The sequence below is a fragment of the Eschrichtius robustus genome, chromosome 6 (genome assembly GCF_028021215.1).
Source record: "Eschrichtius robustus isolate mEscRob2 chromosome 6, mEscRob2.pri, whole genome shotgun sequence".
NCBI lineage: Eukaryota > Metazoa > Chordata > Mammalia > Artiodactyla > Eschrichtiidae > Eschrichtius > Eschrichtius robustus.
Window position 1 is genome coordinate 71,649,319 of NC_090829.1, and position 21,377 is coordinate 71,670,695.

At 35.3% G+C, this 21,377-nt stretch overlaps 1 protein-coding gene across 4 annotated transcripts in view; it reads left to right on the plus strand.

Annotated features, from left to right (window-relative positions):
• The window catches only part of OPA1 (OPA1 mitochondrial dynamin like GTPase), a 92,676-nt gene that overhangs the window by 59,795 nt on the left and 11,504 nt on the right, over nucleotides 1-21,377 (plus strand). For all 4 annotated transcript variants that reach the window (XM_068546453.1, XM_068546455.1, XM_068546454.1 and 1 more), the window contains 4 exons: nucleotides 11-151; nucleotides 1,973-2,089; nucleotides 8,857-8,950; nucleotides 9,462-9,572. In XM_068546453.1, the coding sequence (XP_068402554.1) occupies nucleotides 11-151; nucleotides 1,973-2,089; nucleotides 8,857-8,950; nucleotides 9,462-9,572 (463 nt within the window). The remainder of the gene's footprint in view (nucleotides 1-10; nucleotides 152-1,972; nucleotides 2,090-8,856; nucleotides 8,951-9,461; nucleotides 9,573-21,377) is intronic.

Sequence of the window (21,377 nt, forward strand, 5' to 3'; positions counted from 1 at the left end):
CATTTCAAAGTGTGTTCACAATGAAACCAAGAATGAACTGGAGAAGATGTTGAAATGTAATGAGGAGCACCCAGCTTATCTTGCAAGTGATGAGATAACTACAGTTCGAAAGAACCTTGAATCCCGAGGAGTAGAAGTAGACCCGAGCTTGGTAATAAACTGCTGAAAAGCATGAATTTGCTTCCTTAGTCTTTGTTTCTTGTAGTAAAATGTTACTACTTCTGATGTATTACTTAGATGTTTAAGTGCTTAATTGCACTTTGATCGTGTGTACTTTTGCTGACAAAAAGAACTTGGTCATTTTGAGTGTGGAAACAGTTGAAATTTTATTCTCAGTATTGCTTTAAGTATAATGCTTTAATTTGTAAATGGGGAACTTGAGACTTAGAAAAGGGAAGTTATCTGGGCAAATTCAGCAGTAAGTTCTGGCAAAAGGGGAGGGCCCCCACCCAGATCTCTGCACGATGTTACACTGTTTCAGATTACAGAATGAAATTTTTGCTTAAAGGTGGCTCACTTATATGTATGTTTTTTCAGTCAAATGTATCTTAATCAGGTATGAGTAAATTGGATAACGCCTTTGGGTTCTGTCTCATTTTCTTTCTTCATAATAAATATGAGGATATATAATTATAGTTTAGACTACTTTTGCTTACCTTCATGATGCTTATTTGGAGAAAATTTTAAAAAAACAATTGTGTTTCTGGGCCTGTGTTCCCTAGTTAGTTAGGGTGTAAGCGATCAAAACTTCATTTTAACATTAGCTTAAATTAGCTTAAGTGAACCCCATTTAGAAAAGTAATTCTAGTGAGGAAAACAATCATTTAAGAAGTTTCAGGGCCATGCATAGATTCTTTTAAAGATTTATTTGCTGTTTATATTTCTGCACTTGAGAAATGAGTATTCTTAATTTAAAATCCACCAGAGGTCAGAACAAGAAAAGAAAACTGATGAAAAGAAACAGTTAAAGCTGCTGTACATCTCATTGTTTATAAATTGAAAATAAAATTAAAACTAATGATTACATGAAATTATTAGTTGAATATAGATTTCATTTATCCACATTGGTCCTAGCTCTTACTAACAGTAAGTTCTGTTCGGTTGGATACTTTTGAACTTTATAAGTGGTTAATACAATAGGAGGGACTTTATCTATATCTTAGGATATGGATTGGCTGTATATCTTAATTACTTTCTGTGAGTGAGAAAATATCAGGTTTTTTCCAAGAGAAACTGTGTTCACTGCATTTTATGAAGCTATAAAATAAGTAGCAAAGTACTGTGATAAGAAAAGTGGATGGATTAGATGTCAGGAGATGTGAATTCCAGTACACTTCCATTCCATTAGCTAGTAATATTGCCTTTAGTTATTGGTATAATCTCAGCCCCCTTTTCTCATCTCTCAAATGGTGTTGATGATGCTTGTTCTACTTTCTCAACATTATTTTTGTCGTGCTCGAAAAAAGACAATGGTGTGGAAGACCTCTGAACACCCTAACAGACTATATAATAAAGTGGTGGGGGTCATATTGCTGAGGGAACAATGAAATTTCATAATGAGAAAGGAAATGTTGTTGGGTTGATGGACATGGTCTGAGACCAGCTTCCTAGTCTGACTCTGACCTCAGACAAGGCTCACAACCTCTTTTTGCCTTGGACACCTTACCTCTAACTAGAGGAAGATAATCTCCACCCTCTCTACTCTACAAGATGATTAATAATAATGCTTGTTAGAAACACTGCAAATGTTGAAGTATATAGACTGGTAAGGAGTCAGAGTACTAGTGATCTAATCTTTATCTTGAAAAAACAATTTTTAATGGATATAAAAGTTTGATAGAATAACAACATTGCCATTGGTTTTAATTAACTTTTTTATAAGTAAACTTTGTATATGACTTTTCAGAGTGTGTTTGATCAACCTGGAGAGCATACAGTAACTCTTTGGTCTGTTTTCTTTTTATTATTTTAGATCAAGGATACTTGGCACCAAGTCTATAGAAGACATTTCTTGAAAACAGCTCTAAACCATTGTAACCTTTGTCGAAGAGGCTTCTATTACTACCAGAGGCATTTTGTAGATTCTGAGGTAAGGTTCCCAAAAACAAAGAGAAATGTATTTTAGTGATAGTTGTTTAATTGCTTAAGAGTAAGCTTGAGGTTTAGCATTAACTTTAAGTCTTCTGATCTTCTGAAAAAAAGTATGTGTAATTTATAGAGTGATCTAACTCTTATTTTTTCAAAGATATTTACCACTTTTGTAGTAATTACATTTTACATACATATCATCCCAGTGCATATTAGATCGTGTGCATATAATAGGCACTACACTACTTTTTAAAGATTTTTTTAAGAATTAACTTTATGTTAGAAAATAATACTTTCCCATTATAGAAAGTAAATGGAATAAATAAATGTTAAAAAAAAACATGCAAAAGGAAACAGTGTTTTATAATCCCCTGACCTAGAAGTACTTTTAGTTAACATTTTTATGTATATCCATTCACCCCTTTCTATACATGTCGTATGTATATGTGTGTAGATATATAACATAACCATTTATTTGCATAATGGAAATAATAACGCACTACATTTTTTATCATGCTTTCCCCCCATATTATAATTCTTTCTTTATATCATGAAAATCTTTTTTTTGTTTTTGAATTTTATCCTATTTATTTTTTTTATACAGCACGTTCTTATTAGTTATCTATTTTATACATATTAGTGTATATATGTCAATCCCAATCTCCCAATTCATCCCACCACCACCACCCCTCTCCCTGCTTTCCCCCCTTGGTGTCCATATGTTTGTTCACTACATCTGTGTCTCTATTTCTTCCTTGCAAACCAGTTCATCTGTACCATTTTTCTAGATTCCACATATCTGCATTAATATACAACATTTGTTTTTCTCTTTCTGACTTACTTCACTCTGTTTGACAGTCTCTAGGTCTATCCATGTCTCTACAAATGACCCAGTTTCGTTCCTTTTTATGGCTGAGTAATATTCCATTGTATATATGTCCCACATCTTCTTTATCCATTCGTCTTTCGATGGGCATTTAGATTGCTTCCATAGCTGGCTATTGTAAATAGTGCTGCAGTGAACATTGGGGTGCATGTGTCTTTTTGAATTATGGTTTTCTCTGTGTATATGCCCTGTAGTGGGATTGCTGGGTCATATGGTAATTCTATTTTTAGTTTTTTAAGGAACCTCCATACTATTCTCCATAGTGACTGTATCAATTTACATTCCCACCAACAGTGCAAGAGGGTTCCCTTTTCTCCACACCCTCTCCAGCGTTTGTTGTTTGTAGATTTTCTGGTGATGCCCATTCTAACCGGTGTGAGGTGATACCTCATTGTAGTTTTGATTTCCATTTCTCTAATAATTAGTGATGTGGAGCAGCTTTTCATGTGCTTCTTGGCCATCTGTATGTCTTCTTTGGAGAAATGTCTATTTAGGTCTTCTGCCCATTTTTGGATTGGGTTGTTTGTTTTTTTTACTATTGAGCTGCATGAGCTGTTTATATATTTTGGAGATTAATGCTTTGTCCATTGATTCATTTGCAAATGTTTTCTCCCATTCTGAGGGTTGTCTTTTCGTCTTGTTTATAGTTTCCTTGCTGTGCAAAAGCTTTTAAGTTTCATTAGGTCCCATTTCTTTATTTTTGTTTTTATTTCCACTACTCTAGGAGGTGGGTCAAAAAAGATCTCGCTGTGATTTATGTCAAAGAGTGTTCTTCCTAGGTTTTCCTGTAAGAGTTTGATAGTGTCTGGCCTTACATTTAGGTCTTTAATCCATTTTGAGTTTATTTTTGTGTATGGTGTTAGGGAGTGTTCTAATTTCATTCTTTTACATGCAGCTGTCCAGTTTTCCCTGCACCACTTATTGAAGAGACTGTCTTTTCTCCATTGTATATCCTTGCCTCCTTTGTCATAGATTAGTTGAACATAGGTGCGTGGGTTTATCTCTGGGCTTTCTATCCTATTCCATTGATCTATATTTCTGTTTTTGTGCGAGTACCATATTGTCTTGATTACTGTAACTTTGTAGTATAGTTTGAAGTCAGGGAGTCTGATTCCTCCAGCTCCGTTTTTTCCCTCAGGATTGCTTTCGTTATTCGGGGTCTTTTGTGTCTCCATACAAATTTTAATATATTTTTTTTGTTCTAGTTCTGTAAAAAATGCCATTTGTAATTTCATAGGGATTGCATTGAATCTGTAGATTGCTTTAGGTAGTACAGTCATTTTCACAATATTGATTCTTCCAATCCAAGAACATGGTATACGTCTCCATCTGTTTGTGTCATCTTTGATTTCTTTCATCAGTGTCTTATAGTTTTCTGAGTACAGGTCTTTTACCTCCTTAGGTAGGTTTATTCCCAGGTATATTTTATTCTTTTTGTTTCAGTGGTGAATGGGATTGTTTCCTTAATTTCTCTTTCTGATCTTTTGTTGTTAGTGTATAGGAATGCAAGAGATTTCTGTGCATTAATTTTGTAGCCTGCAACTTTACCAATTTCATTGAGTAGCTCTAGTAGTTTTCTGGTGGCATCTTTAGGATTCTCTATGTATAGTATCATGTCATCTGCAAACAGTGACAGCTTTACTTCTTCTTTTCCCATTTGTATTCCTTTTATTTCTTTTTCTTCTCTGATTGCTGTGGCTAGGACTTCCAAAACTATGTGGAATAAAAATGGCGAGAATGGACATCCTTGTCTTGTTCCCGATCTTAGAGGAAATGCTTTCAGTTTTTCACCACTGAGAATGATGTTTGCTGTGGGTTTGTCATACATGGCCTTTATTATGTTGAGATAGGTTCCCTCTATGCCCACTTTCTGGAGAGTTTTCATCATGAATGGGTGTTCAATTTTGTCAAAAGCTTTTTCTGCATCTAGTGAGATGATCGTATGGTTTTTATTCTTCAGTTTGTTAATATGGTGTATCACATTGATTGATTTGCGTATTTTGAAGAATCCTTGCATCCCTGGGATAAATCACACTTCATCATGGTGTATGATCCTTTCAGTGTGTTGCTGGATTCTGTTTGCTAGGATTTTGTTGAGGATTTTTGCATCTAAATTCATCAGTGATATTGGTCTGTAATTTTCTTGTTTTGTAGTATCTTTGTCTGGTTTTGGTATCAGGGTAATGGTGGCCTTGTAGAATGAGTTTGGGAGTGTTCCTTCCTCTGCAATTTTTTGGAAGAGTTTGAGAAGGATGGGTGTTAGCTCTTCTCTAAATGTTTGATAGAAATCGCCTGTGAAGCCATCTGGTCCTGGGCTTTTATTTGTTAGGAGATTTTTAATCACAGTTTCATTACTTGTAATTGGTCTGTTCATATTTTCTGTTTCTTCCTGGTTCAGTCTTGGAAGCTTATACCTTTCTAAGAATTTGTCCATTTCTTCCAGGTTGTCCATTTTATTGGCATACAGTTGCTTGTAGTAGTCTCTTAGGATGCTTTGTATTTCTGCGGTGTCCATTGTAACTTCTCCTTTTTCATTTCTAATTTTACTGATTTGAGTCCTCTCCCTCTTTTTCTTGATGCATCTGGCTAAAGGTTTATCAATTTTGTTTATCTTCTCAAAGAACCAGCTTTTAGTTTTATTGATCTTTGCTATTGTTTTCTTGTTTTTATTTCATTTATTTCTACTCTCATGTTTATTATTTCTTTCCTTCTACTAACTTTGGGTTTTGTTTGTTCTTCTTTCTCTAGTTCCTTTAGGTGTAACTTTAGGTTGTTTGTTTGAGATTTTTCTTGTTTCTTGAGGTAGGATTGTATTGCTATAAACTTCCCTCTTAGAACTGCTTTCGCTGCATTGCATAGGTTTTGGTTTGTCGTATTTTCATTGTCATTTGTCTCTAGGTATTTTTTGATTTCCTCTTTGATTTCTTCAGTGATCTCTTGATTATTTAGAAACATATTTTTTAGCCTCCATGTGTTTGTGTTTTTTACGTTTTTTTCCCTGTAACTTATTTCTAATCTCATAGTGTTGTGGTCAGAAAAAATGCTTGATATGATTTCAGTTTTTTTGAATTTACCAAGGCTTGATTTGAGACCCAAGATGTGATCTATCCTGGAGAATGTTCCATGTGCACTTGAGAAGAAAGTGTAATCTGCTGTTTTTGGATGGAATGTCCTATAAATATCAATTAAATCTATCTGGTCTATTGTATCATTTAAAGCTTGTGTTTCCTTATTAATTTTCTATTTGGATGATGTGTCCATTGGTGTAAGTGAGGTGTTAAAGTCCCCCACTATTGTGTTACTGTTGATTTTCTCTTTTATAGCTGTTAGCATTTGCCTTATGTATTGAGGTGCTCCTATGTTGGGTGCATATATATTTATAATTGTTATATCTTCTTCTTGGATTGATCCCTTGATCATATGTAGTGTCCTTCCTTGTCTCTTGTAACATTCTTTATTTTAAAGTCTATTTTATCTGTTAAGAGTATTGCTACTCCAGCTTTCTTTTGATTTCCATTTACATGGAGTGTCTTTTTCCATCGCCTCACTTTTAGTCTGTATGTGTCCCTAGTCTGAAGTGGGTCTCTTGTAGACAGCATATATATGGGTCCTGTTTTTGTATCCATTCAGTGAGCCTGTGTCTTTTGGTTGGAGCATTTAATCCATTCACATTTAAGGTAATTATCAATCAATATGTATGTTCCTATTACCATTATGTTAATTGTTTTGGGTTTGTTTTTACAGGTCCTTCTCTTGTGTTTCCCACTTAGAGAAGTTCCTTTAGCATTTGTTGTAGAGCTGGTTTGGTGGTTCTGAATTCTCTTAGCTTTTGCTTGTCTAAAGCTTTTGATTTCTCTGTCAAATCTGAGTGAGATCCCTGTTGGGTAGAGTGATCTTGGTTGTAGGTTCTTCCCTTGCATCACTTTAAATATATCATGCCACTCCCTTCTGGCCTACAGAGTTTCTGCTGAGAAATCAGCTGACAACCTTATGGGAATTCCCTTGTATGTTACTTGTTGCTTTTCCCTTGTTGCATTTAATATTTTTTCATTATCTTTAACTTTTATCAACTTGATTACTACGTGTCTTGCATGTTATCCTGCCTGGGACTCTCTGAGCTTCCTGAACTTAGGTGACTATTTCCTTTCCCATGTTAGGGAAGTTTTCAGCAATTATCTCTTCAAATATTTTCTCAGGCCCTTTCTTTCTCTCTTCTCCTTCTGGCACCCTATGATGCGAATGTTGATGTGTTTAATGTTGCCCCAGAGGTCTCTTAGGCCGTCTTCATTTCTTTTCATTCTTTTTTCTTTATTGTGTACCATGGCAGTGAATTCCACTATTTTGTCTTCCAGGTCACTTATCCGTTTTTGTACCTCAGTTATTCTGCTATTGATTCCTCCTAGGGTATTATTCATTTCAGTTATTGTATTGTTCATCTCTGTTTGTTTGTTCTTTAATTCTTCTAGATCTTTGTTAAACATTTCTTGCATCTTCTCGATCTTTGCCTCCATTCTTTTTCCGAGGTCCTGGATCATCTTCACTATCATTATTCTGAATTCTTTTTCTGGAAGATTGCCTATCTCCACTTCATTTAATTGTTTTTCTGGGGTTTTATTTTGTTCCTTCATCTGGTACGTAGTCCTCTGCCTTTTCATTTTGTCTGTCTTTCTGTGAATGTGGTTTACGTTCCACAGGCTGCAGGATTATAGTTCTTGTTTCTGGTGTCTGCCGTTTGGTGGATGAGGCTATCTAAGAGGCTTGTGCAAGCTTCCTCCTTGAAAATCTTGCTTTAAATAATTCTTTAAAAGAACTGTATAAAGTTCTTAGAATGGACAACCGCACTTTCATGTCACATTTTACAAAGTAACCCCTAGGTGGCGGTAAACTAATGTATTTTGAGCTTTTTCATACAAGCAGAAGTGCTTTTTAAAGTGTCCTTCTGAAAGATCCCTGTCAATCAGCGATCTTATTTGAGACCCCTAAAATGTTTTTCTTTTGTGTTTTCAGCAGCTTAAAAGAAATTTGTGTTTAAATGTGCCTATGTAAAAATTGGCAAGTTGTTTGCATAATTTTCATTGTTAGTAAGACCTCTCTATTGAATAAGCTTGCTTTCTTTTCTTTCTCTTTCTTTCTTTCTTGCTTTCTTGGTTTCTTTCTCCCTTTCTTGCTTTCTTGCTTTCAAAAAGGAATATGCTATTTTTTTTTTGAAGTATAGTTGATTTACTATTTTATATTAGTTTCAGGTATACAGCATAGTGATTCAATATTTTTATAGATTATACTCCATTTAAAGTTATTATAAAATATTGGCTATATTTCCCTGTGCTGTACAATATATCCTGTAGCTTATTTATTTTATACAGAGTTGTTTGTACTACTTAATCTCCTACCCCTGTTTTACTCCTCACCCAGAGGATAAGCTTTTTTAAAATATCATTAATGTATTTTCATATGCAGCTGAATTTCAAAAATGGCTTGAGTGCACACTCAAAGAAAAGAGGTTAGCCTAAGGACATATTTAAGATAACATGATTGTTAGTTGAACTAAATGCTAAGTAAGGATATATTCTGTGAACTTCTGCTTGTATATAACATAATGAAATTCTCTACTTCCCAAGTTTACTTGCTTTGTCATTGGAATCAAAACAAAGCTATGTAGCTGTGGTGCAAATAAAACCCAAATCATGTAGAACTTTGTGGTTCCCGTGCAGAAAAAATGCAGTAGGTCCTATCTACAAGAGGAATATATATATTAGGTAAATCTGAATATTGTTTATTAAAGCAGAGGCTGTAGGTACTGACTTCAGGAATTTTATGTATTCATGAATGTGGTTTTCATTTTTAAGTTTGCATCTGGTAATCTTTATTACCTAATATTTCAGTTGGAATGCAATGATGTTGTCTTGTTTTGGCGAATACAGCGAATGCTTGCTATCACCGCAAATACTTTGAGACAGCAACTTACAAACACTGAAGGTAAGCCACAGAAGGACCACTTTCTAATTTGACATGAAAAATAACAGTAATAACATTCCAGTTTAAATAGATGGATGCCAAAATATTTCCTGAATATTAGATTTATTAGAAAACCAGAAATTATAATTTGCCTTTAAAATATTAATGAAAATAAACCATAATTGAAAAAGATGTGAGATAAACATACCAGGAGTCTTTCTTCATTACACAAAAACTCTGTTAGGAAAGGACTCCTAAGCATCACTTAGGGTTTTTGGGGAATCAGTACTTCCATTAAAGTGTTAAGGCTTAAGAATAGGACTTTCTCTGAGGATATGTATTAATTTCATGTTGATAAAAGTACTGCATAACAGGTAGATATTCTCCCTATAACTGTGAGAAGCCTGAACTTAACAATAGATTTATCGTGATGAGAAAAATAAGAACTTGCTCTCCATATATTGTTAATTTTATCATCCTTGTGCATTCATAAAAATCATGCTTCTCATGTTTCTTTATTTGCTTTAAACAGTCAGGCGATTAGAGAAAAATGTTAAAGAGGTACTGGAAGATTTTGCTGAAGATAGTGAGAAGAAGGTAAAATTGCTTACTGGTAAACGAGTTCAACTGGCTGAAGACCTCAGTAAGTAATCCTTCCTGCCCTCCATCTCACTGCCTTTTTACCTTCCTCATGTCCATTTATTTCTCCATCTCATTTTAAACTTACAGAAAAGTATGTACAAAGAGCTTTTTCCCCCAGAACTGTTTGAAAGTTGCTGACCTGAAGCTCCATCAGTTCCAAGTACTTTAACGTGCGTTTTTTTAGAAACAAGAATTTTCTCCTAGCAACCATCAAAATCAGGATGTTAATAACACTGATAAGTTACTACATCTAATTTTCAGACTCCATGCAAGTTTCACCTGTTGTCCTAATATTGTCCTTCCACACAAGATGTTCCATATTCATCTTGTGCTTTCCCTGACCAAGCTTCCCTTTTTGGAGAATGATATTTAGAAATCAAGAACTAGGAACCAGATATGTTCATCATTATTGAAATATCACTGTTCCCAGACCCACTCGGTGGAGCGAGGGAACAAATACCATGTGTGTGCGTGCACATATATATGCATATTTACATCTGTATTTCTAATCATATGTATATATCTGTATTGAAAACCATAAGTTGACACCAGTGCTTTCCATTTTAATCTAATAATACCGAGTTCATTCTAATTTTTTCCTTTTCCTTATTTGTAATTCCTTTTTCTGACAATGAGAAATCTGGCTCTAAGTATCTTTAATATATTTACTTATTTTGATCAGTCCTCTTATATGTAACCAAACTTGCCACTGTCCCCTTCATTGCACAAATGTCCTTCTCACCCAGCTCGGTTCTTATCACCCAACTCCAGGCCACCACCACAGTACCTTACCCTGTGTTGACACCCTTTCCACCTCATCTAGGCTCTGACATTCTGTGCCAGGTTGCCCTTCCTCACGGAGTCCTTTTTACTGAGCTCATGCTGTGACACTGCCAGGCATCTCTCTCTCTCATTCTTCCTACCCCCTGCCCGGCTACACAAGGACTCTTCCTCACCTGAAGCCCAACCGTGCTTTTGTAGAGATACTGTTTTCATCCTGCTTGTGCTTTGGCCGCCTGCACTGACTCTCCTCCTACACGGATCCTCTCCTCACTACTGGGCAGGTCACCAACACCCCCATACGAACACCTTCTTACACCTGGTCTGGCTATAACACCTATACCAGGGTGATATGTCTCCCCACCGTCAGCCCCCAACCTAGCTGGGCCCTGTTAGTCACTTTGTCACTTGGTTTTTGGGGGCTTTGGCAGGGCACGGAGGGACATTTGCTTCTTCTTTGAATGCTAGTGAATTCCTAGCTTTAAGATGTTTGGATTGCCTATTAAGATTTACTTAGATACTTGAGAACCCAAGGAAATCAGTGAGAAGTTAATCTTATTAAATAAAAATAAAAATACTAGTGGTTAGTGCTTCTGTTTGAGTTTACCTTGTTACAAGTTTCCCTTATTTCAGCTTCCTGAAACAGTATTTTTTTCTTTAAATGTAAACTTAAATTTACTATCTATGAATTTTCTGATATCCAAAAGATAGCACATGTTCAACCAAAAGCAGTTCTTCAAATTTGAAAACAGTTTCTAAGCTGAATATTTAGCACTACAATACAATCCCTAGAACATGCAAGCGAAACCAAGCAGCATTTTCCTGTCTTCTGCTGTGTGCCAGAGCAGCATGTTCTCCACTGCTTGTCCTCTCTTCCTCTCTCCTCCCTACTGTCTCAGCTTCCTATTTCTTTCTCTTTTTTCCTTCTTTCTTTAGGTAATCTTTTTTTGAAACATATCTCATTTTAACTTTTATTTCCATCTTCTGTTGCTATTCTTTCAGTTTTTTCATGCTGCCTTGGTGGTGTAGTTAAGTCTGTGCTAACTCATAGAAGGCCTGTGCTTAAATCTGAACTACCGTATACTAGCTGTGTTATCTTAGGCAGGGTATCTCCCACAGCCTTAGCTTCTTTGTAAGAATGATACTATGGTAGTTTTTTTTACAGGGTAGGGGAATTGGTTCAAAAAACATTTGGAAGTTTCTGGTTCATAATTTCATGCTCGATTAGTACTGTTACAGGAAGAGATGTGTCAGTATCACAGTGTATACAGATCTATTTCTTTTGTATCCCTCAAGACATAGTTATCAGACAGTGAAATACTTCCATGTGTTTTACCAGCATATACATTTTTAAGTGATTAGAAAGTGATGTGTCTTTTCTCATGTTTTATAATAGTCTTGTGTAACCCCATCATTTTCTACTCCCAATTTGAAATTTGATTGTTTAAGGAAAGTGTATTGCTAACACAAATTTGTGCACTGTCAAGCCAAGTCTTATGTTTTCCTGAGAAAGTACTCATATGACTCCCTTGAAATGATTTACTACTTTTGTATATATATAATTATTGCCGTGTTAATGTACCAAATAATGTCCTTGGAAGCAAGTGTTTGACCAGTGACTCAGCCTCATCAGTCACACTAAAGGAGATGAGCCATGACTTTGTCCATTCGTTGAAAAAAAGTCTTGAGAGTACCTTTTCTTTACTGTTTATGTTCAGTCTAACACTTGCGAATATGTTCATGGATACTTTCAGCCAGTAAACTTTCACAGTTTAATGGTTACTACTGTCTTACACAGATCAAAGTTCCTAGTATAGCATATTCAGTTAGAATATGTTAAGTCGGTTGATGAAATTTAGAGAAAGGGAGTCAGAGTTTTTGTTTGTTTTTACTACAGTTTCAGAATGGTACAGGGTAGATTATTGTAGAGATTGGTAGAAGTTTGATGCATCATATATTTTGCCAGTTTTAAGCTTGCCCAATTTCAAATCATTTCACCACTTTACTTTGGGGATGCGTCAACTGGTTGTCCTTTAAGATGAGTACATAAGTAGTACAGTGTTCTCTCATATTCTGGAGAAAATACACCGTGTTCAGTATTGAAATGAAGCCACAAAGCTAGAGTTAGGAAGATGAAAGAAATGAAAGAAGAACTTGCCTCTTCTAGTCCTAGGAGGGTCATGAGATGAGGAGGCATACAAGGAAGCAGGACTCTGGAGATGCAGTGGATTCCATAGGTGGAGCAGGGGAAGGTCAGGAGGAACCTGGGACATCTTAGGATGTAGAAAGTAAGGAAGTAGTTGAAAGATGATAGGGACACGTCAACAAGATACAGAAGCGAACGTGCAGAGGTTCCTGTTGGCCAAAACTAGGACAGTTTGGGCATCAATATAAATAAGGACAGTTATAAATTATAATCCATTGAATAAAACAGGAGTCCATAAATTGATAATTATATAAGTAAATGAATAAAATCAGTGATGAGGAATGGGGTGTTTGTATAATCACACAAACTATCTCCATGCAAAATTAAAAAGGAAAAAAGAGTAACTTTACAGTGGGGAAGCCTGGTAGTAACCACCTTAATCAAGTGGTCACAGTAATATCAGTAGTGGTCAAATCAGAACTGTGTGCCACCTTATAGAATGCAGTGAGAAGAACCCAGTGTCACTTCTATGATTTTCTTACCTTCAATGTATAACTTAAATTCAATCATAAGGATACATCAGAAAAACCCAAATTAAAGCACAGTCTACAAAATAACTGGCTTGTAATCTTTAAAATGTATCAAGATCATGAGAGACAAGGAAAGACTGAGGAACTGTTCCAGGTTGAGGGAGACTAAAGAACAGGAAAACAAAATACAATGCGTGATCCTGAACTAGATCTTTTTGCTCTAAAGGACATTCATGGGACAGTTGGTGGGAATCTTAAGGGTTACGTGGTAGTAATACTTCACTGTTAATTTTTAAACTTTGTTAGATTGGGATTATTTAGGAAAATATCCTTATTTGTAGCTAATACACAGTAGAATATTTGGGTTTGTGGGGCATAATGACAGTAAATGATTCAGGAAAAATGTTCTTTGTAGTATTCTTACAACTGTTCCCTAAGTCTGAGAAAAGGGTAAAAAAATATTTAATTTTATTTTTATAGCTGATAATGGATCAAGGATCATATGAAAATAATTTAGAGATAATAAGACTTTTGAAAACATGACCTCTGAAGATGTTGAAAGACTGGGTTGCCTCATGGACAGTTTAGTAAAATACATAGCTAATCTTTCCACCTTATTCCTTTTTTGCATTGTCCAGTCATACTCAGAACTGTCTGGTGTTTAAATATGTTCGCTATGACCTTGATGAAATTCTTTTGATTTTATAGTGAATTTTATCTCAAAGGATTTTTTATAGATACTTAAATACAGCATTAATTTAGATAAAATCTATTTGGATTCCCAGCATAGTTCTTAATAATGTGTCCAGTGTATTTACTGAAACAGACTGCAATTTTAAAACGCTTTCTTTGGAGAGGAAAAAATTGGCATGTTACAGCTCAATTTAAAGTGTTTCTTTCTATAATGATCTGCTTATGATTTATAGGATATATTTTATGATTGTCATTATATAAAATAAGTAATAGTGCTAACATCTCACAGACTTTTTTTTGGAATTCATTCTCCATCCCAGCCTGGAAACTGAGTGTCTGGACACTGGTAACAACTGCTAGTAATGTTGCTAAACTGAGTTTCATCAGAACAGCATGGGATTCTTTTATTGTTTGTCTGTAAATATCGTATCAACAGTTAACTAGCTTATTGTGAGTTTTTGGACCTTGATATCAATTGCATGGGGTTTAGAGCTTAGGTTTCTTTTTTAACTCTTGTTCACTATTCCCTGTGTACATAATCAAAGAATCGCTGATACCCAGGAATTAAAGGGGTATTACCAATCATTTAGATTGTTCTCTTCTTATTTTACAATAAATTCCTTTTCATTTTTGTATCGAAACTTGAATCTATTTATGAATATAAATTAATGTTTGAATAAATTTCCTGTGCCAGATATTAGGTTATGTGTTTAACATGCAGTCTCATAGGTACAGTCATTTTTCTCATGTTATAGAAAAAGAAACGTCAGCCTAAGAAACACACAGATAGTAACTGGTAAAGCGAAGATTTGAGCCCAGGTCTTTTAACTACTCTGCTGAACTAATTTGAGAAAAAAACCCCAAGGTGTTAGACAATATAATTATATAAAATGGTCTTTTATATTTGGAAGCTCCCATAGTTAACAGTGTCCTTTACGGAGAGGGTCAAAAAAGACATACATGTTAGTTATGACCGTGATAATCATCATGATCATTATCATCCTATGTACTTCCTACACTACAAAAACTTTGCAGCTTAAACTTTCAAACAATATGAAAACTTTGATAGCATTAGAACATCTGGGTAAGAGAACACAAAAGTGTAAATGAAGCCAGTAAACAGACTGAAGGAAGTTAATTTTCTTTATGTGACTTGTTAAATTGTCTTGAAGTACACTCAGTTGAATTCCGCCATAGGTAAGTAGTATCAAAGTTGCCCAAAATTCAGACACAGTTTTTCAGTGTGGTGTGTTTGTACTTAGAGACTTAAAATCCAGCTGTAACAGATACAGAATCTTTACTTGAGCATAATGGCTGTTGTTCTAAGTTGAGGCTTTTTGTCGAGCTTGTCCGGGAGTGTTGAAATGTTTTATAATAAGCCTCAGTGTATTTCTTCATATTTCTTGTACTTTACATGAAGAGAAGATATGCTTCAGTCAAAACCGAATATTTCATATTTACATCTATCTCATTTACTAATGAAATGTGAAAACAGTCATAAACCTTTTTACTTGGGCTACCATTACACAGGCTTATTTTAATGATAATAGTTTGATGTCCTCAATGTTAAAAACAGTGTAGCTTAAAGAGGCTGGTAAATTAGAATTTTCCAATATCCGCAGCTTTTTTTCTCCCGTGGTTAATTTGCTCTGCTGACTCTCTACACGAGGTGGCAACAGCTGGCCTTTTTACTAGAGGTCCGGGGATTAGAGAAGCAGTCGCGGCAGCATGCTCGGCCTCTTGCCTCTGTTGACTGTTCTTTATTGTTTGATGCCTGAGCATCTCCCAGACAGCCGGCAATTGTTTCTTGAAACTAAAGTTTGTTTCTCTTGGCAATATACAATGCTGGTGGGGCTTGTCTTTGTGTCTCCTTACTTTCCCAGTATCCTCTTATCCTCCATCCTATGCTTTCTCTTGATAATTAGAATGGAGTAAAGATACAAGCTTTCTATCTTAGTGTGCAGGAGATTCAGTTTTGATGCTAAAAACTTAGAAATATAGATGACAGATGGAAATTTCTTTTTTCTCTGAGCTACCAGGTAGTAACAAATTATTTTTATAATGAAAATTTTGTTTGTTCTTCATAATTAATGTACTAGTGAATTTTTTAAATTATGGTGATAAAAAGGGAGTAGCAGCAGAATGATCCAGTACTACCATTTTAAAAGCTAAGATCGGAAGAGAAATGCACCTTAGCTGCTTAAGTTTAAGAAGTACCTTCATTATCTCTGAAATATACTTCTAATTTATAAGAGAGTTAAGAAATGTCTTCATGCATGTTAAAACTTGGATAAAAAGTAGTCAGGAAATATCTAGATGGGAGAAGCTTCAGCAAGAATAATTTTGTTGTTCTTTATTTAGGAAAGAAAAATAGCAAGATACTCCTGAATTTAATTTTCATTGGCTCCTCCACATTCCTAAACTTCTGCCGTACTTGCGGAATCCTTGAGGGCCTTTATGGATGAAAACCGTGGCCGCGAAGTAGTGTGAGACTGAAAATCATCCTAGAAAGATTATTGTACTCAGAATCTGGAACTTAAAACTGTAGAAAAAGGAAGTCATGTGTTTAAACTATTTTTCCAGAGGTAGGACTACGGCATGCATATTTTGCCAAGTCTCCGCAGGTGATTGTTGCTACACGCCGCCACCACCCACTCTGCCCCCGCACCAGTACTCTGGAGAGTTCTTCATGTTTACAGCAGCACAGTCTGTTATTTTTATTAATGGGCATGAAATCGACATATATCTTCTTTTAGTAGAGTCTGATAAATCATGTGACTATTGAAAATTTGTTATTTGAACTATTATCTATAGTAGCATGTTCATTTTGTTCTGTAGACATAACCAAAGAAAATGAATTTTAAAGGGATTTAAAGGAGGAGAGGGTAGCATTGAGTTGTAGAATTCCAGGTACCTAGGCAACTGTAAAAACCATAATCTCTGTGGCATCATTTATACCTACATACTGTGATTGTGGTTTTTGGGCCAGTAATTATAGGCACTCAGTACTGCTTTCTCACCTCTCCTGGCTTCTAGCACATTTCTAAGCAGTCTTTCCCTCTTTGTCTCTTTTTTTCTTATGTCTCTCACTGTGCCTTCTTATACATCATTATTATCTCTTGGTCCTGAGCTAGTGTTTCTCCTCCTCCCTGCTTATTTACCTTCCTTCAGTGGTTAAAAACCTCACTGAGGTACTGCCAGTGTTGTTTACTTGAGCAGAAGGCAGGCTTCCCACTATAGACAACTGCAGATCAACCAAAATAACCAATTTAAGAAGAAAAATGTTTCATGTCTATTATGATTGATGTATTCTGCCAAAGCCATTTGCTTCTTTCATAAATTCACCATATTTTGTATATCATATTGAATGTGTTTGCTGAATGTTGGATCATGATGTTTTAATACAGGCTCTTCATTACCCCCTTCTCTTAACTTAAAAAAGAGGGAGAGGAAAGCTTTCTTCCACTGTCTCACCAGAAAACGGCCACCTCATTTCTCTTGTAGAGCAGCTCGCGTTTGCTGCATTCACCCCTATACCCACACATTCCTTTGCTAGCATCTTGTGACTAGCTTTCATCCCTAGCAGAACCACTTCTTACTTCTTTCTAGGTCACCAGTGATGTCCTAATCCCCAGTCCAGCCAGTTCACCGAAACACTCATTTTTGTGTGTGTGTTTATTAGGAATTTTTAAGTCGATTGGAATATTTTTATTCTATCTGACATTTATGTACTTTCTGGAATGGTTAGTAGAAGTGAGTATATTTGAAAAATGGAAAGATTGGAATGTTTCTTTTCTTCGCTACAGAATAAATAGCTTCTTTCTGTTTTATGTTATCAGTGTTTGAGGTCTGTAAGGTATCTTCTCAGGGTTAAAGTGATTGAATTTTTAACTTCTGCCTTTGTGAAATATTTTTCCTAGTAAGGTGAAATTGACAAAGCAGCTAAGGAAGAGAGTGAAGGATTATTTTTACCTTGAGTCTGCAGAGATGAAGTAGACTCTGCCTTTGTGTTGTAGTCCAAAAAAGGGAGAGCGAGTGAGTTGACACAAAGAATAAAGTAATCCTCAGGGAGAGTCCTGTGTGTTAGAGAAGCAGTTATTTACATGCACAATTCCACACGATGAGTCCGAAATGTGTGCTTTCCAGGTTATTGATGAGAAAATTCAGACTCAAAATGGGGCTTTTACAATCAAGCACATTTTTCATGCCCTAAGTCTGTCTTTTAAAGACAACATTGATGGATATTGATAAATTGGTACAAGATTAAAAGGATATTTACAGGCTATTGGTATTCAGTGCTTTACTAGCAAGTATATTCTTTTTTGCTTTAAACTCACATTTTAACTGATTAAAAGTGAGAATAAAGATAGGAAAGGGCTCTTCAGTAATTTATGGATTGAATTTTTTTGTTGATCATTTTAAAGTGGTTTCTATTTATGTGTTATGTATTATGTGCTTGTGTGTATATGATTAGGTATAAAAAAGACAGCGTACATTTTTAAAGCTAGAAATGAGGCTGTTTTTCCCCATGTTATTAATGCTTACCACTCCCTCAGTGAGACTTTAGGATGAAATAATATCTACGTTTTGGATTAAACTTTGATTTGTTTTATTTTTTAATTATGTATTCTCTCCATTCTAAGATGGAAAAAAATGGAATCTAGTTATTGAAAACTAAATCGAATTGCAAAACAATCCATTGATCTGTGGAACAGTATATTAAAAAATAAAATTAAACAAGATATGAATAAATTTTTTAAAAAAGAGAGAACTGTCTTGAAGGACAAATTGATGCACACTGAACTGGTAACCTCTGTGAAAGAGGGTTCTCAGGATAGTTGCAGGAGGGGTTGAGGACAAAAGAAATTTTAATTTCTTTACCATTTTATACATTTCTCAACTGTTTCCAAATGAGCATAATTCAAAATTACCTTAGAAATTTCATATTCTTAATTATCACATTCATAGAAATGATTAAGCTGATTCATGATATGATCAATTTTAAAAGTGACTGATATCTTCCCAAATAACCTCTTGGTAATTGTGATACCAAGAGACATTTCATGGGGCCACATAGTAATTGGCTGTCATCGTATCATCCTTTGTGGTTGGAGTTTCACTTTGAATTCTTCCTATTTCTAGTAACTGCCCTTCCTGGATCTGTCACCTGCGAATGAATTGAAATCTTTCTTGAACTGGTGAAGTTTTCACGCTTGTACAGCCCATTAAAGATAATAGATTTTCTCTGCTTCGTCGTTACCTACTATGTATGGAATTAGTCCATTTTAATTTCTCTTAGAAGAACTTTTTCAGTCTGTTCCTTAGTTTTAGTGTTTTGAGTTAGATCTTTTTTCTGGGCCAAGGAATTCAGGTCTTTTTTAGTCTCTCCTTTTATTGGTACCACTTCATATTCTGTGTCATGTGTACCTGTCTTCACCCAGTACAACTACCAGAATTTTAGGTGTTTTTGTTTTAATCTTTTTTATCTCAAAACTAGTGCATATGCATTGTATAAAGTTAGAAGATACAGATGGCAGAATTTTTTTAACTATTGCCACTGCCGAGAGATAACCACTGTAACATTGTATTCTAACAAAATTTTAATGTGATCTTAGGGACATAATTTCTGTTACACTTCTGGAACACATTTTTCATGAAGAAATCTTGGGTTGGCTTTCTCTTATACCCCAAATCTTCAATTTGTTGTCATTGCTCCTATTTCTGGTTTCTCATCTATCAGAGTAGGCTCAATTTCTCTTCCTTTTCTTCATACAAACTTATTTCAAAAAGATTCCCTGAGAGGAATAAGCAGCATTAGTAAAAATAAAACCTATGGTACCCATTGCTTTAAATAGGTCAGGGATTCCAGAGGCTATATAGTAACAAAACATGTACTAAGAATCACTCTGCTTTTAAAATTAATCTCCACCTGTATTCAGGACCCTGGCACTTCCTATATGTACTTGTACCTTCATTATGTCTCTCTTTCTTCAAAGATGCTGAAATCATTCCCATCTTAAAACTACTAGATTGATTCTTCTGTGCACTCTAGCTACGTTTGATCATGATTTTCTTTTACACAGGAACACTTTTTTTTCCTTAATAAATTTATTTATTTATTTATTTATTTTTGGCTGCGTTGGGTCTTTGTTGCTGCGCACAGGCTTTTCTCTAGTTGCCGCGAGTGGATGCTACTCTTCGTTGCAGTGCGCGGGCTTCTCACTGCAGTGGCTTCTCTTGTTGCGGAGCACAGGCTCTAGGCGTGTGGGCTTCAATAGTTGTGGCATGCGGGCTCAGTAGTTGTGGCACGCGGGCTCAGTAGTTATGGCTCGCAGGCTCTAGAGCGCAGTCTCAGTAGTTGTGGCGCATGGGCTTAGTTGCTCCGTGGCATGTGGGATCTTCCTGGACCAGGGATCGAACCCGTGTCCCCTTCATTGGCAGGTGGATTCTTAACCACTGCGCCACCTGGGAAGTCTACAGGAAAACTTCTGAATGTTTGGCTGCTGCCTCTACTTTAAACCATCCACTCTCTTCTTAACTTTGTAATCTTTTATTCTCACTTCTACTGAGATTGCTGACAATCAGGAAAGCAATGAGCCAGGCAGGCATTAGGAATAGAAAGTATTCTCATGTAACTGCATCATTTGGTACTTTGGAATCCAAATTAAATCCTGTTTGGAACTCTATATATGTGCTTTAAGTTTGTATAGAGCTTTGCTCTTTACACAGTGTGTTATGTTTGTCTTCTAAAGGCGTATAAGGCTTGTAAGTTATTGTCCCCATTGTTCAGATGGGGAAATTGATGTTCACTGAGGGAAATGATTTAGCCAGTTACATAAATATTTATGGCAAAGTTGGGGCTAACAACATGTGTCAGAGATAGTATCTTTTTAGATTTGTTTTGGGATTCTGTTCATTTTTAGTCTGGGTTTGTGCTAGTGGTGACTGTAGATAACCAAGTTCATATAGTTTGGCTTCCTTTTTTATATTATTTTCAGTGTGTTATTTTTAGAGCCTACTCTCCTAGTTCAACTAATCATTAACTCGCGAACAATGAGTTTGTCTCCTAAAGAAATGTGTAATGGTTTCATTCTTCAAAAAAGATAACCCAGGCTTATCCATCTATGCATTCTTATTGCTATTTCAATTTTATTCCTTTTCTGTAGAAAAAAAGAAATTGTGACTTATAATTTAAAGGTGATTCTCTAAATTACTGAATGCATGAAATTAATTCTGAAGTTGCATTTATGTCTTTGAGCCTTATTCTGCCTTATGGAACCAATATCAGTAATGATACCAATTTATAGGGTTATAGTGAGAAATAGCTGAAAACTTATGAAATCAGCCTAAAACAACACAAATGCCTATCAGTTCTCCTTGTGATAAGATTAATAATACTTTGTCCTTATGTAGCATCTTATTTAAGAGATATAATTGTATTCCATTTTTGTTTTTCATCTCACTTAATTCATAACTTTATTAAAGTCTGCAAGTTTTAATTCCATACTTTTTTCTATATACTTTCAGTTTGGCTCATAAATCAGAATTACATTCTCCCTTCTTGTATTATTTTCTTTTACTTTTAAAATTACATTAATGAGCTGACTGTTTAAGAATCATTCTCATGATTCATTCATCTGTTACACCTCCTTTTTAA